The sequence below is a fragment of the Scyliorhinus torazame genome, chromosome 7 (assembly GCF_047496885.1).
Source record: "Scyliorhinus torazame isolate Kashiwa2021f chromosome 7, sScyTor2.1, whole genome shotgun sequence".
Taxonomy (NCBI): Eukaryota; Metazoa; Chordata; class Chondrichthyes; order Carcharhiniformes; family Scyliorhinidae; genus Scyliorhinus; species Scyliorhinus torazame.
The window spans coordinates 219,447,761-219,460,015 of record NC_092713.1 but is presented as its reverse complement, the minus strand read 5'-3'; the positions used below and the strand labels follow the sequence as shown (position 1 = coordinate 219,460,015).

Sequence of the window (12,255 nt, the reverse complement as noted above, 5' to 3'; positions counted from 1 at the left end):
TACCATATCATGCAGCACATTTAGATAGTAAGATATTAAGAGATGTGTTGATAAAAATTATATATCACTGGAGATGAGGAGCTGCAATACTACCCATCTCACTGCCATTGTATACAAATCAAAGGTGAGTCTGAAACTGCCCCAGCGCCATTTACATGGTGACCCTTCCTAAATCCCCAGTTTCAATCCCAGATCCTTGTTGTTAACTGCACTCAGTACAAAAATAGTCAAGGTGACTGAAAAATGTCCCGTTTCCATTCCATCATCTTGTGGCTCACTTTTGTAAAATGTGTACATGCAGTGAGGAGAGGATCAGTGCAGTATCCACCCAGTAACCCATCAATGCTCAGTGCTTGGATGCACATATGAAGAATGGCCACTTAAAATATAGGAACAGGAGGAGGCCATTCTGTCCCTCGAGCCCATTCTGCCTTTCAATTAAATCATGGCAGATGCCACTGAAAAAATGATCAGTACAATGGGCTATTGGAGGATAACTGTTATTTGAGGAACTGCACAATAACACAAATCAAATAAATTTAGATGCAAACTGTAGCAACTATACCATCAAACTCCCCAACATCAACAGCAAAGCGAGTCCCCTCCCCCCCCCCCCCCCCCCCCCACTCCTCCACCTCTCCAGTTAGCTCCATAGATGTTCTAGCCACTAATCGAGAGCCTATTTAAAATACAGTATGTAACTGTACATTAGAAAACAAGAGCAGGAAGCTGTTGCAGTTTCTATCATTTCTTACAATCTCTTCCCAGAAAACAGAGATTTCCCCCTTATGTTGCTGGACAAAAGCTCAGACTGAGAGACAGTTACTGATCCAGGCTGAGTGAGCTTTTATCCAGTTTGCAACTAACCATGTAACTGTTAATCGTTGCCCTGTGGGTATGGCCATGAGTCTCAGACAGATGGTTTCCTGCTTATGGCTTGGCGTTTCAGATTGCCTGGTTGTGTTCTTCACTGTCATTATGGCTTCTATAAACTCTTTTATAGCACACAGTCTACAATGTGCACAATGGAAGGGAGGAACCGTGAAGTACTATTGGTTTTATTTTGCCTAATTCTGTTATCATCACTCTGAACTTTTCGCTGTTGTGGAACAAACTACAGATCGCACTTTACATCAGTCAGTCAGAGCAAAAACAAACAAACGCAGAGCTTCCTCACTGAAAATATTACCTCAGGCTGTGACACACCCGCTTGCCCATCAGCGTATGAGCACTAGTGGCATTCTAAGTTCTCCAGGCAGACAACGCCTTATCCCCTATGTTACAAGTTTTCAACTTCTTACAGTCTGCTAGTTTGAGGTATTTGTAATATTTACAGATGTTAGTCACATCTAGCATCCTGTCCTACAGCCTAGCTTCATTTATTTCCACCCTTAGTGGCCACTGAAGAATATAAATTCATAACTGACATCGGCAATTAGATCCTCATTTAGTGTTGTGCTACATTTGTCTGGTGATAAATTATTTTATTCATGGCACCCTCCTCAGATTGAGAGGGCTATTATGGTGCCAATTTCTGCCCCAGTGACACTGGGACACACCTAGTGTGTTACATCTATTGGTCTTAATTACTATTGGCTGATAGTCTCATTCATACAGCACTCCTTCACATACCCTGTAAGCTCAGCCTACAGTCCAGCTCCCAGCCTTCTGCAGATGGAAAACCACAACATTCCCCTATTTCAAGAACTAATTGCAATTATAGCCCCTTTATCAAATAGTCCTGCACCTGGCCAAAGCTTCAATCTGGCCACTCTGACGTTTCACTCAGTAGCCACAACCTTGTCCTTGTGGTTCCCCCATTTATCCTATAGCTCCATCCTCTCTCCTCTATGACACTGCCAATCCAATTTAATATATCTCCTCCACCACTGCCCCTCCTTTTCCCTTTTAGTCCAGCTCATGTTCCCCCGTAGCCAAATACGGATTTACAGTTCTTGGAGCCCCACGTTCACCTTCATTTCTGGGCACCAATGTGACCACTCCCAGCCAACCTCAAACCACTCCTAACCCCATTCACCCTCGCCCCACTGAACACAAAGGCAGAAGCCACAAAAATACACAAATTGATCACTGTTCTAGAACTGTATGAATAATTGCTGAGTTGAAATCCAAACTTTCTTCTTGTTAGAATGAGGGTAAAGATGGCTAATATTGCGATGTGTGAGTTTTGAGGCAAGCAAACATGGAACTTGCTTTTGAGCAATAAGTTGAAAAATCAGCCGATGATACCACTGCCGCAAAGACCAGTTCAAGACAGAATGAGCCAGTGCAGTGAAGGAGCAAATACTCCAATCAACAAGATGCATAAGATGCCATTCAGTATATTTCACAGAGTCTCATTCAGTTTCAAAAATAACATTTAACTTCCTTACTTCCTCTCACAAAACCAAAGAAGTTATTGCCATAAATTCAGCTGAGTGGAGTATCCAGTGAGGCCAAGTCCAACATCAGTGGCTCTGTCTGCAGGGTTCCATTCTTTCTCCGAGAGACTTTCTGAAGGCCAGTCTTGAGAATGATGGTGGTTAGAACTACCAGCATGTGACCAGCTGCAGCCATTATATCAGACCAGCAATGGTCCATTTTGAAAAACAGAATTTAACAAGGATATAGAAAGGGACAGATTTTTAAGATTTTCTAGCTTCATCCATTGTTGACATGGCAATTTAGATAGCTTTTTTTCTACTCTTTTTCTTGCCAAAATCATCAATTACATCATTCTCAGTAAAACCTAGTGAAGACGGACTTTCAATTATCAATATTGCTGAACTTGTCAAATGTTTCTGACTCATCGAACTTCGCAAATAATTTTTATCTCTTTTCAATACAAAGAAAGAAAGTTCACCAGAAGCATTTGTGACCGGTATTGTTACAATATTTTCAGAATGGTTTCCACAATCGAAAAGGTTGCCTGCAAACCACCACGCATATGTTTATACAAATCAGTTGGCAAACTACAGAGCTCATCATTATTGATGAAATGAATGAATTGTTTCACTTCTTCTTCAAAACGATTTATGTGTAGGTCCTTGAGTAGAATTCACATAATTTTCTACTGCAGCGGATTTTAGCATTTTCACCCAAACTTCTGTGAAAAAGCACACAAAATAAATCAACAGTTTTCTTCAGATTCACTTTTACTCTGCAATTGCACCATTTTGGTGTCACAAATAGCATTGGCAGTCTCAAATATGATCTTCTCTTTCCCTTTTAAAGTGATTTGATTGTCTCTAGTTTCATCGAAAAATAATATCCTGTGTCTTGTAGGCTTCTCCTCAACAGAGGGCCCTTTTTTTTTGTTAAGGTTAGTGCCTCTGCTTCCACTGAGTAATAATCATTTTGACATGAATTCTTTGAAGTAAACTATTTCACAAAAGCGTAAAAACAGCAATATTATACTTTTCAAAATTCTCTGCTAAGGATTTTGCTTCAGCTTTCACACATGTTTTTTCTGAATTTGATGCAACTGTGTCGGATAACATTTCCTTTACATCGTATATTTTCAAAGCCATAACAGCATCTGCCTGAGAGATCCACCTGGTGTCATGAATTCCTTTGACTGTCAAGTGTTTTCTATTTGCCTGCTCCAAGCGTGATTCCAACATATTCCACTGATATGTGGGGGAAAAAAGACACGTTTTGAGCAAAGTCGAAATATGTACAGCTCCCTCGTAGGATTCAGCTGCAGCATTGCAGATTAAATTCAAGGAGTGACTGGAATATGGGATGAATAATACACAGGGGCTTACATTGTTCAGTCTTGCTTGTAGACCTGAGTATTTTCCTGCCATATTTGTGGCATTGTTGAAGCTCTGCCCATGACAATTTTTGATGTCCATAACTAAATTTGCAATGATTTCCAAAATAGTTGTCTCTAGACATTCAGTAGTGTGAAATTGCAGCTGGACAAAACAAAGGAATCACTCTACAACTTCTCCATCGCTGGCCACATATCTTAAAATTAATGTTAATTGATCCACATGATTCACTTCTCATGTTGAATTAACTATTATGGAATCGTATTTTACAGTTTTTACTTCATTAGTGAATTGGTTTCTGTTTTGCTCTGCCATTAACTTAAAAAGTTGGTCTTCCCTGAACCACAATATTGAAAACTTTTCAAATGCCATTTGTAAACCTCATCAAGGCAGTACGGTGATGCAGTGGTTAGCACTGCTGCCTCACGGCACCAAGGTCCCAGGTTCGATCCCGGCTCTGGGTCACTGTCCATGTGGAGTTTGCACATTCTCCCCATGTTTGCGTGAGTTTCGTCCCCACAACCTAAAGATGTGATTTTTAAAAAAGAAAAGCACTCTAAATTTATTTTAAAAAAGGAAAAGCTCATTAAATTCATTGAAATATTCATGGCAGGGTAAAAAAAAATTACCTCTTCGATTTGACAAAGATGACTCATCATGTCCTCTTAGAGGTGGTCCCAAAGACAGCAGTTTGACTGTGACAACAACATGTCTCAGCACTTTCCTCCAGTAAGAGCACTCCTTTTCAAACTGAGCCGATAACGCAGAATCAATTCTTCCAGGTAATTTACATCTTTGAACAAACGCACACATATGCTTTGGAAGTTTCATTCTCAGCAATATCTCTTTCAACATTTCTCCAGTTAGAGGACCCCTCGATGAATGTTTGTTTCCCTTTACTAGGGTCAGTGAATCATTTGCAAACATAACAGTAGACTGCTTTGGAGGTTTCTGAGAAAAAAAAAAACAATTTCTAAGTTTCCTCATCCCATCTCTCTTTATCCTTAGAAAAGGGGGATTATGAAAACTTCTCACCAGCTTTCAGCCTCCAACCTTGAACTCTTTTCTCAAATTTTCCATATTACCTATGTTTTCTACCTTTATTTACTGCAATATATTCTACCATACCCAGTGGAACAGATTTTGGCCAAAGGGCAATGTCTTCAAGGTAGACTTCTTCCCTCACTTCAACAAAAGAATCAGCAATATCTTGTAGTTCCGTTGTCATTTCATAGTCCACTTCTTCTTCAACTTTTTCAGGCTATGTGGTATTTTCGGAAATTGGTAAGTCTAAGTCATTAGATAATTCGTCCATACTTTTGGATGATAATAAATGTGCAGAATTTAAAAAAAGAAAATGACAAACTGTCTTTCTGCCGAGATTTGTCTTCTTGCCTCGTCTTTGATTTTCTGCGTTTGTGACAGCCAGATTGATAGTGTCACTTCATATTGCTAAAAAAACTGATCTTGACTTTAATGGTGTTTGAAAAAGGAGGCTTTTGCACAGTGAATCCAATGTTTTTATCAGTTTCAATTCAAGCTCTATAAAAATTGGATTCATCTCTTAACTAAGAAGCTGTGATTCTGGATTTCAAACAACGCTCACTCTTATTCTTCTGCCCATTCCCCCCTCTCCTTCACCATGCACCCACAACCCCATAAAAAACTCTCCCTCCCTCCAAAGTGCAACCCGGCCCTCACACACTCTCCATCTCTGCAAGTTTGCAACCCTGGCTAACCCCCTCACACACTCTCCTCACCCCCACACCCATCCCTTCACAGTCTTCCCCACCTCAAACACTCTTCTATTCTCACAATCTCACTCACCTCACTCACCTGGAGTCTTCAAGGCAGCCTCCAGCCTTACTCGTCATCTCGTCGTTAAGGTTTGATTTGTGGCGTTGCGCTTTGTCATTGCTGGCCTTCCCTGGGTCGAGTCGCAAACCTGCTCACCCTGCCTGCTCCCTTTGGCAGCTGACCTCACCTTCTGGTGGCTTTTTGTGCCTCGTGCCTCACTGTTGCTGACCTGCCCTCAGCCCTGGGTTGAGGCGCCTGCTTGCCTCACCTGCTGCATCTCATGGGGGCTAATATCCCCTCATGGTGGCTCTTGGTCCTTCACTTTATTTAAATAAATTTAAACTGCCCAATACGATTTTTTTCCAGTTAAGGGGCAATTTAGCGTGGCCAATCCACCTACCCTGCACATATTTGGGTTGTGGGGATGAGGCCCACGCAGACACGGGGAGAATGTGCAAACTCCACACGGACCGTGAGGATCAAACCCAGGTCTTCAGTGCCGTGAGGCAGCAGTGATAACCACTGTGCTTTCCTTGGTGTCTCACTGTTGCTGGCCAGCCCTGGGTCGAGTCACAAACTTACTTGCCTTTCGCAAAAACAGTAAAACCTCAGTAGTGCCTGCTTCTCATTCCTTGCCTAGTCACCTCTCTTCGTTCCTTGCATGCGCCTCAAGTTAACCGTTCGTGCCAGTATTCCCTTGTTCGTTCAGACTCACCAATCAGAGTCTGGTTTTGCTCTGCATTGCCTGAGGATAGGCTCAACAAATACAAATGCACTCCCGATGGCGGCTATGAAGGAGTAAGTCGCACATTTGGTGGCTCCCGCTCTGGTTGGACTTTTGGACCTTTTCCTCCGATCTTTTAATGGACTTGAATTGCAGAATGGATATCAGTTGCAATTCTCTACTGAATTCCCACTTCGGTACATGGAGAAAAGGATTAGAAGTGTTCGTAAAGGCAGAAATAAGAAGACAGAGAAGACTTGGGCTGTAGTTGCAGTAGGGGACAGCATGGCGGAGCGGTGGACCTCTGGCTTGTTGACCCAGCGGTCTATGGAGCAGCTGATGTAAGTCATCCAGGAGGGCTTTGCTATGCAGAAACGGGACAGCTTGGACCCGATAAAAGCGTCGATTGAGCGGCTGGAGCTTAGGTTGGACGCCCAGGATCGGGCGATCCAGAAGGTGGAGGAGGTGCTGGCTGAGCAGTGGGAGCATCAGACCTTGGTGGAGCTGGAGGTGGGGATGCTGAGCGATCAGCAAAGGAAGCTTCTACAGAAGGTGGAGAATAGGTCCCGCCGGCAGAACCTAAGAATTGTTGGGCTCCCGGAGGGGTCCGAAGGAACGGACGCTGGGGTATACGTCACAGGCATGTTTGAGAAGCTGCTGGGGGACGGGGCATTCTCTCGGCCCTTGGAGGTGGATAGGGTTCACGGAGCACCTGCGAAGAAGCCGCGAATGGGAGATCCCCCGAGTGCTATGGTAGTGAGATTCCACAGGTTCTCGGATAAGGAGCGTATTCTGCAGTGGGCCAAGCAGACATGGAGCTGTAAATGGGACAATAGCATCCTGTAGATTTACCAAGACCTGAGCGTGGAGGTGACCAGGAGGAGAGCAGGCTTTAATCAGATCAGGGCAATCTTTTTGAAGAAAAGGGTGAAGTTTGGACTGTTATACCCAGCCCGTCTCTGGGTCACGCACAAAGATCTTTGATTCACCTGAGGACGCGGTGGACTTTGCACAAAAGACTGAGAACTTTTTGAACTTGGCTGCAACGTTCGTGTTTCTGTTTTCTCTGTTTTGTTTGTCTGTTTTTGTAAAACGTTTTCTGTTTTGCTTGGAACCAGCAGTAAGGCTGGGTGAGTTTAGGTTTTCATGTGCACTGTTGGGGGATGGAGGTGTACTAGTTTTGATCTTGGTGTTTTTCTGTTGGGCAATTGTGTGGGGATTGTTTGATGTTGGAGTTTGTTTGCATGAGTGGGGAGGGGGGGGGGAACAATAGGTGGGAGACGATCTGGCACCGGGGATGGGGGCCACCAAGCTGGCTGGGTGAGCTAGCTCTCAGAAGCACAGTGGGGGGTGTGCATATGTTTGGTTTAGGAAAAGGATTGGGTTACAGGGGGTTGTTGTGAGGGGGGGGGGGAGGGGGGATAAATGTTCTGCTGGCAAGGGAGGGACTTGGCCTGAGGGACAGAGAGGAGGTTGGGGGCGGGGGCTGCCTGGGAATGGACAAGTGGAGGCAGGGGCGGATCTACTATGAAACTAATGAAGCTTAAGCTTCAGGGCCCCTAATCCTGGAGGGGCCCAGAAGCAACTTTAGTCCACATTGCTTAAAAATTTGGGGTCAACTGTATGAGAAGGGGTTTAAAAAAAATAATAATATTAATAATATAATGTAATTCAATACAAAATAATAGTTAAAATAAAAATTAAAAGGTTATTGAAGTATCATGTAGGCTAGCCGTAAATGAAAAAAGTTCAAATTAAGGATGTTTCATTCTAAATATAAAACACTATTAACATTTATGACAGAAATACAAACAGTAGATGACGTGTCATAACAAAAAAGGGGAGCCGTTGAAAAGGCAATCACAATGCTAACTTGAATTTTCAACGTGATAGCACTCGTGATAGCGATCTAGACAAGAATTTTTTTCAATAAAGTGTTCATAAGGATACAATATTTTAATTACCCCTACTCAAAAATAAATGTTATATTTAGAAAGTAAGGTAAGTAATAAAGGTGAAATAGTGTTAGATTAGCCTAAGCCTATTGTTTTTATGAAAAGGTGAACGGAAGGTAGGCTATGACCGCATAGCCTAGGCTAATACTATATTACAAGTATTTATGAAAAAGTAATAAAAGGTGAATTTGTGTTAAATTACAGATGTTTATTATGAAAAGTGTTCAAATAATGGTAAAATTGTGTTATATTACCTTAGCCTATGAGTTTTGGTGGCCTAGTCTTGCCTAACTTAGTCTAGCCTAGCGTAGGCTAGCTTGAACATAGCCTAACTTGGCCTATTTAGCTTATTTATTATAAATCTTTAAAAATGGTGCTTTACTTTCTGAGAAGGGTTTTTAAAAAAAACTCTTTCTCAGAAAGTAGACCTAAATTTTTTTCCTTTCAAAGCATGCGACAATAGTCGCACGACTCAAATTGATTAATTTTTTGTGGTATATATTTCAACAATCCCAAAGTTTGAGAGTCAGTAGCACAGATGTTGGAAAGGTGAAGTGTCGCGGTAAGTTGGCTGTTCTGCGTGGCTAATGGAATTTTTTTCCCTTTTTAACAGAGATCAAGACCCAAGGAATAACAATGAGTCCACAAAAGTACTTAAGTGGATCCCAAAAACGCAAACTCAATGAAAAGCGATCTGACGAAATTTCTAAATGTCAAAACTAATAAACTATTTTGCAATGTCAAGTTTGTCAACACCTACAGTTGAAACAAGCCAAGTAAACACCATTGAAGCCAGTGATAGTGCACAAACTGTGGGAGCTCTTTCTAGCAATATTCAACCCACTGTTGATGCTTTTGGTACAGATGATGATCACAGTGGTCAACATAAAAGTACCGCGGAACAAGCAGACACTGAGCAGAAACATGAAACAGGAAGCAAATTCAGTGATTTCATTTCATTTCATTTCAAAGAATACAGTGACCTCGAAAACTGGCCATAACAGTTGATAATGATTTCATACAGAATTGTTTAATGCAAGACATAGGTTTTTTTCAAAATAAAAAACCAGATGATGTATATACCGAATCAAGCAGGGTTTATAAGGAGCAAAACAGAAGTTTCTCAAACAAATACTTTCAAAAAAGATTGAAAAATGGCCAGACTGTGATGAGATCCTGGTTCGTTTACTCAAAGAGCAAAGGCTGTATATACTGTTTTGTTTACAAACTCTTTTCTAAATGCCAAACATCACTTACAACAGGTGGGTTTTCTGACTGGATGAATGTACTCAGAACTCTGGAGAATCATGAAGACAACATGGAATATAAGAGGGCGAAGTTGTGTTGGATAATAAGAAAGTCAAATAAAAATACTGTGGATCAGCACCTTGAAGAACAGATGAAAAAAACCATACAGTACTATTTTGAAGTACTGAAAAGAGTTGTAGCTGTTATAAAGTTTTTAAGTGAAAGAGGTTTGGCATTTAGAGGTCATGAGGAGAAGTGGGGCTCACCAAATAATGGAAACTTCATGGGAGCCATTGAACTTATTGCAGAGTTCGACCCATTTTTACATGAACATCTCGAGAAATATAAAAATGAAAAAGTAAATGCGACTTACCTATCCAAACCCGTGTATGAAGAATTGATAGAAATCATGGGAAAACATGTGCAAGATGAAATTGTGAATCAAATCAACAACCTAGACACCAAATACTTCTCTATTATTGTTGACTCTATGCTTGACCTGACACATGTTGACCAGCTGGTAATTGTGGTTCGATACTGCTTTAATGGAAAGCCCTGTGAGAGATTTTAAACATTTTTACCGATAGAAAATCATTCATCCACAACCTTGTTCAACAAAATACAATAAGCCCTGGGTGTACATAAGCTTTCACTTGAAAATATCCGTGGTCAGTCCTACGATAATGCATCTAACATGAAGGGCTCGGAGAAAGGGCTGCAAGCACTCTTTAAAAACATTAACAGGTACGCAGACTATGTACCATGTGCAGCCCATTCACTTAACCTTGTTGGAGAAAAGGCAGTGTCTACTGTACCTGAAGTTGTTGACTATTTTGGCATTTTGCAGGAGCTGTATGTTTTCTTTTCTGGATCTCCACGAAGATGGGAGATTTTAAACACACATGGCAATCTACATTTTTCTCTAAAGAGTTTAAGTGTAACTAGATGGTCTGCACACTATGAAGCAGTCTGGGCAATTAAAAATGGATATATGGGTATTTTACAAACTCTCAAACATATTTTTGAAAACTCAGAAAAGAAGCCAGAATGTAAACGAGATGCAAAGAATTTATACCACAAGTTGATAAAGCTGGAATATGCTATTTTAACAGTCGTTTGGGAAGAAGTGCTGGGGCGTTTCAACAAAACAAATAAGAAACTCCAAACCCCTGGTTTTGATGTATTTGAAAGATATCTTCTGCTTTCATCTTTATTTTTGTTTATTAAAGAACTCAGAGAAAATTCAGCCGATAGGATTGCACACTATGAATCAGAAGCAAAAGGTTTGTGTGAGGATATCACCTCAAGTTATTCTGATGCTTCCAAACGCATTGTTACAAGGAAATTTTCAGATGGAACAAGTGGTATTGCTTCTTTAAAAGGAGCTGACAAATTTAGGATAGAAGTTCTATATCAACTCTATGACTGCTTGATAATCCAGTTACGCAAGAGGATTGACCCATATGAGCAGATTGCGAAAAGGTTCAAGTTCCTCTCAGAATTGGTGAACAATTCTGAAATTGATGAGGACAGTATTAAACTTATAATATCGTATTACAAAGATGATATTGACCACAAATTAGTAAATGAGTGTTATCAGTTCAAAGATTATTTGCACCTTAGGAAATGCCAGAACACAGAAGAAAACACGTCATCTAAAATGCAACGCGCAGAAGTTCTTCAGCTTATTTGTGAGCAACACCGAATTGAGGTGTTCCCCAATATTACTACTGCGCTCAAGCTGTACTTGACAATGCCTATCATGAGCTGTGAAGCAGAAAGGAATTTTTCAAAGCTATCCTTTATAAAGAACAAATTTTGGTCTACCATGACTGAAGAACACTTAAATTCTTTATGCATATTGTCTCTAGAAAATGACATTGCAAGGAAGCTCTCATATAACAAAACTGTACATGAATATGATGCTAGAAAAAACAGAAAAAAGAGCATTTTGTAAAATGTGCTTCATGTAGTGTGTATTCTCATAGGTGTCTAAAATAAAAGATTATATTGACTGTGGTCTTTTCTATTTTTTATTTCATCATTCTATGATGTATCATGCATGTATATAACATTTGCCTAATTTTCATCCCCCCATAACTCGAAAACTATAAGGCATAGGAAATTTTTATTCACACCAGTGACTTTGACATGTGAGATAATCCAGTACAGCAATTTTAATAAAAATCTGAGATGTAGTGGTTAAATTTTTAATTTGTGGTAATCTGTTGTGGAACAACCCCGTGGAAGAAGATAACAGTGGTTACCCAGACCTCGTTGCTGGTTGCGAAGGGGCCCCCATAACAGTTCAAGCTTCAGGGCCCAAAAAATGAAGGTCCGCCACTGGATGGAGGAGTGGATCACGGGCTGGTGGCGGGCCTAAAAAAGGGGATGGCTGATCGGCGGATGGGGGGGTGGGGGGGGGGCAATGAGCCCCCCAACTAGGCTGATCACCTGGAATGTTCGAGGGTTGTAGCGCACAAAGACTCCCGAGAGACGAATAGAGGTGAAGTCGATGAGGCTTTATTAAGCGTGACTCGTTCCCCGCAGTTCAGCAACAGACTGGAGCTGCGGGGAGAATTCCTGGTTCTTATACTCCGCCTTCAGGGCGGAGCTAGAGATCAACAGCCAACCAGGACCCGGGACCTGTCAGCCAATGACATCACGGCTTCACAGTCCCACATGACCCCTAATGCATACTACCACATTCACCCCTTGTTAAAAATGAACCCGGCGGGGTGGTGCTTCGCATGGT

General features: G+C 41.4%; 1 protein-coding gene across 1 annotated transcript in view; it reads left to right on the top strand.

Moving 5' to 3' along the window:
* Nucleotides 1–11,519, top strand: part of LOC140426845 (zinc finger MYM-type protein 1-like) — a 49,128-nt gene extending 37,609 nt beyond the window's left edge. Inside the window, exon 2 of the mRNA XM_072512074.1 lies at nt 8,866–11,519. Within this exon, the coding sequence (XP_072368175.1) occupies nt 10,195–11,457 (1,263 nt within the window). The 5' untranslated portion in view covers nt 8,866–10,194 and the 3' untranslated portion in view covers nt 11,458–11,519. The remainder of the gene's footprint in view (nt 1–8,865) is intronic.
* The last annotated feature ends 736 nt before the right edge of the window (nt 11,520–12,255 follow it).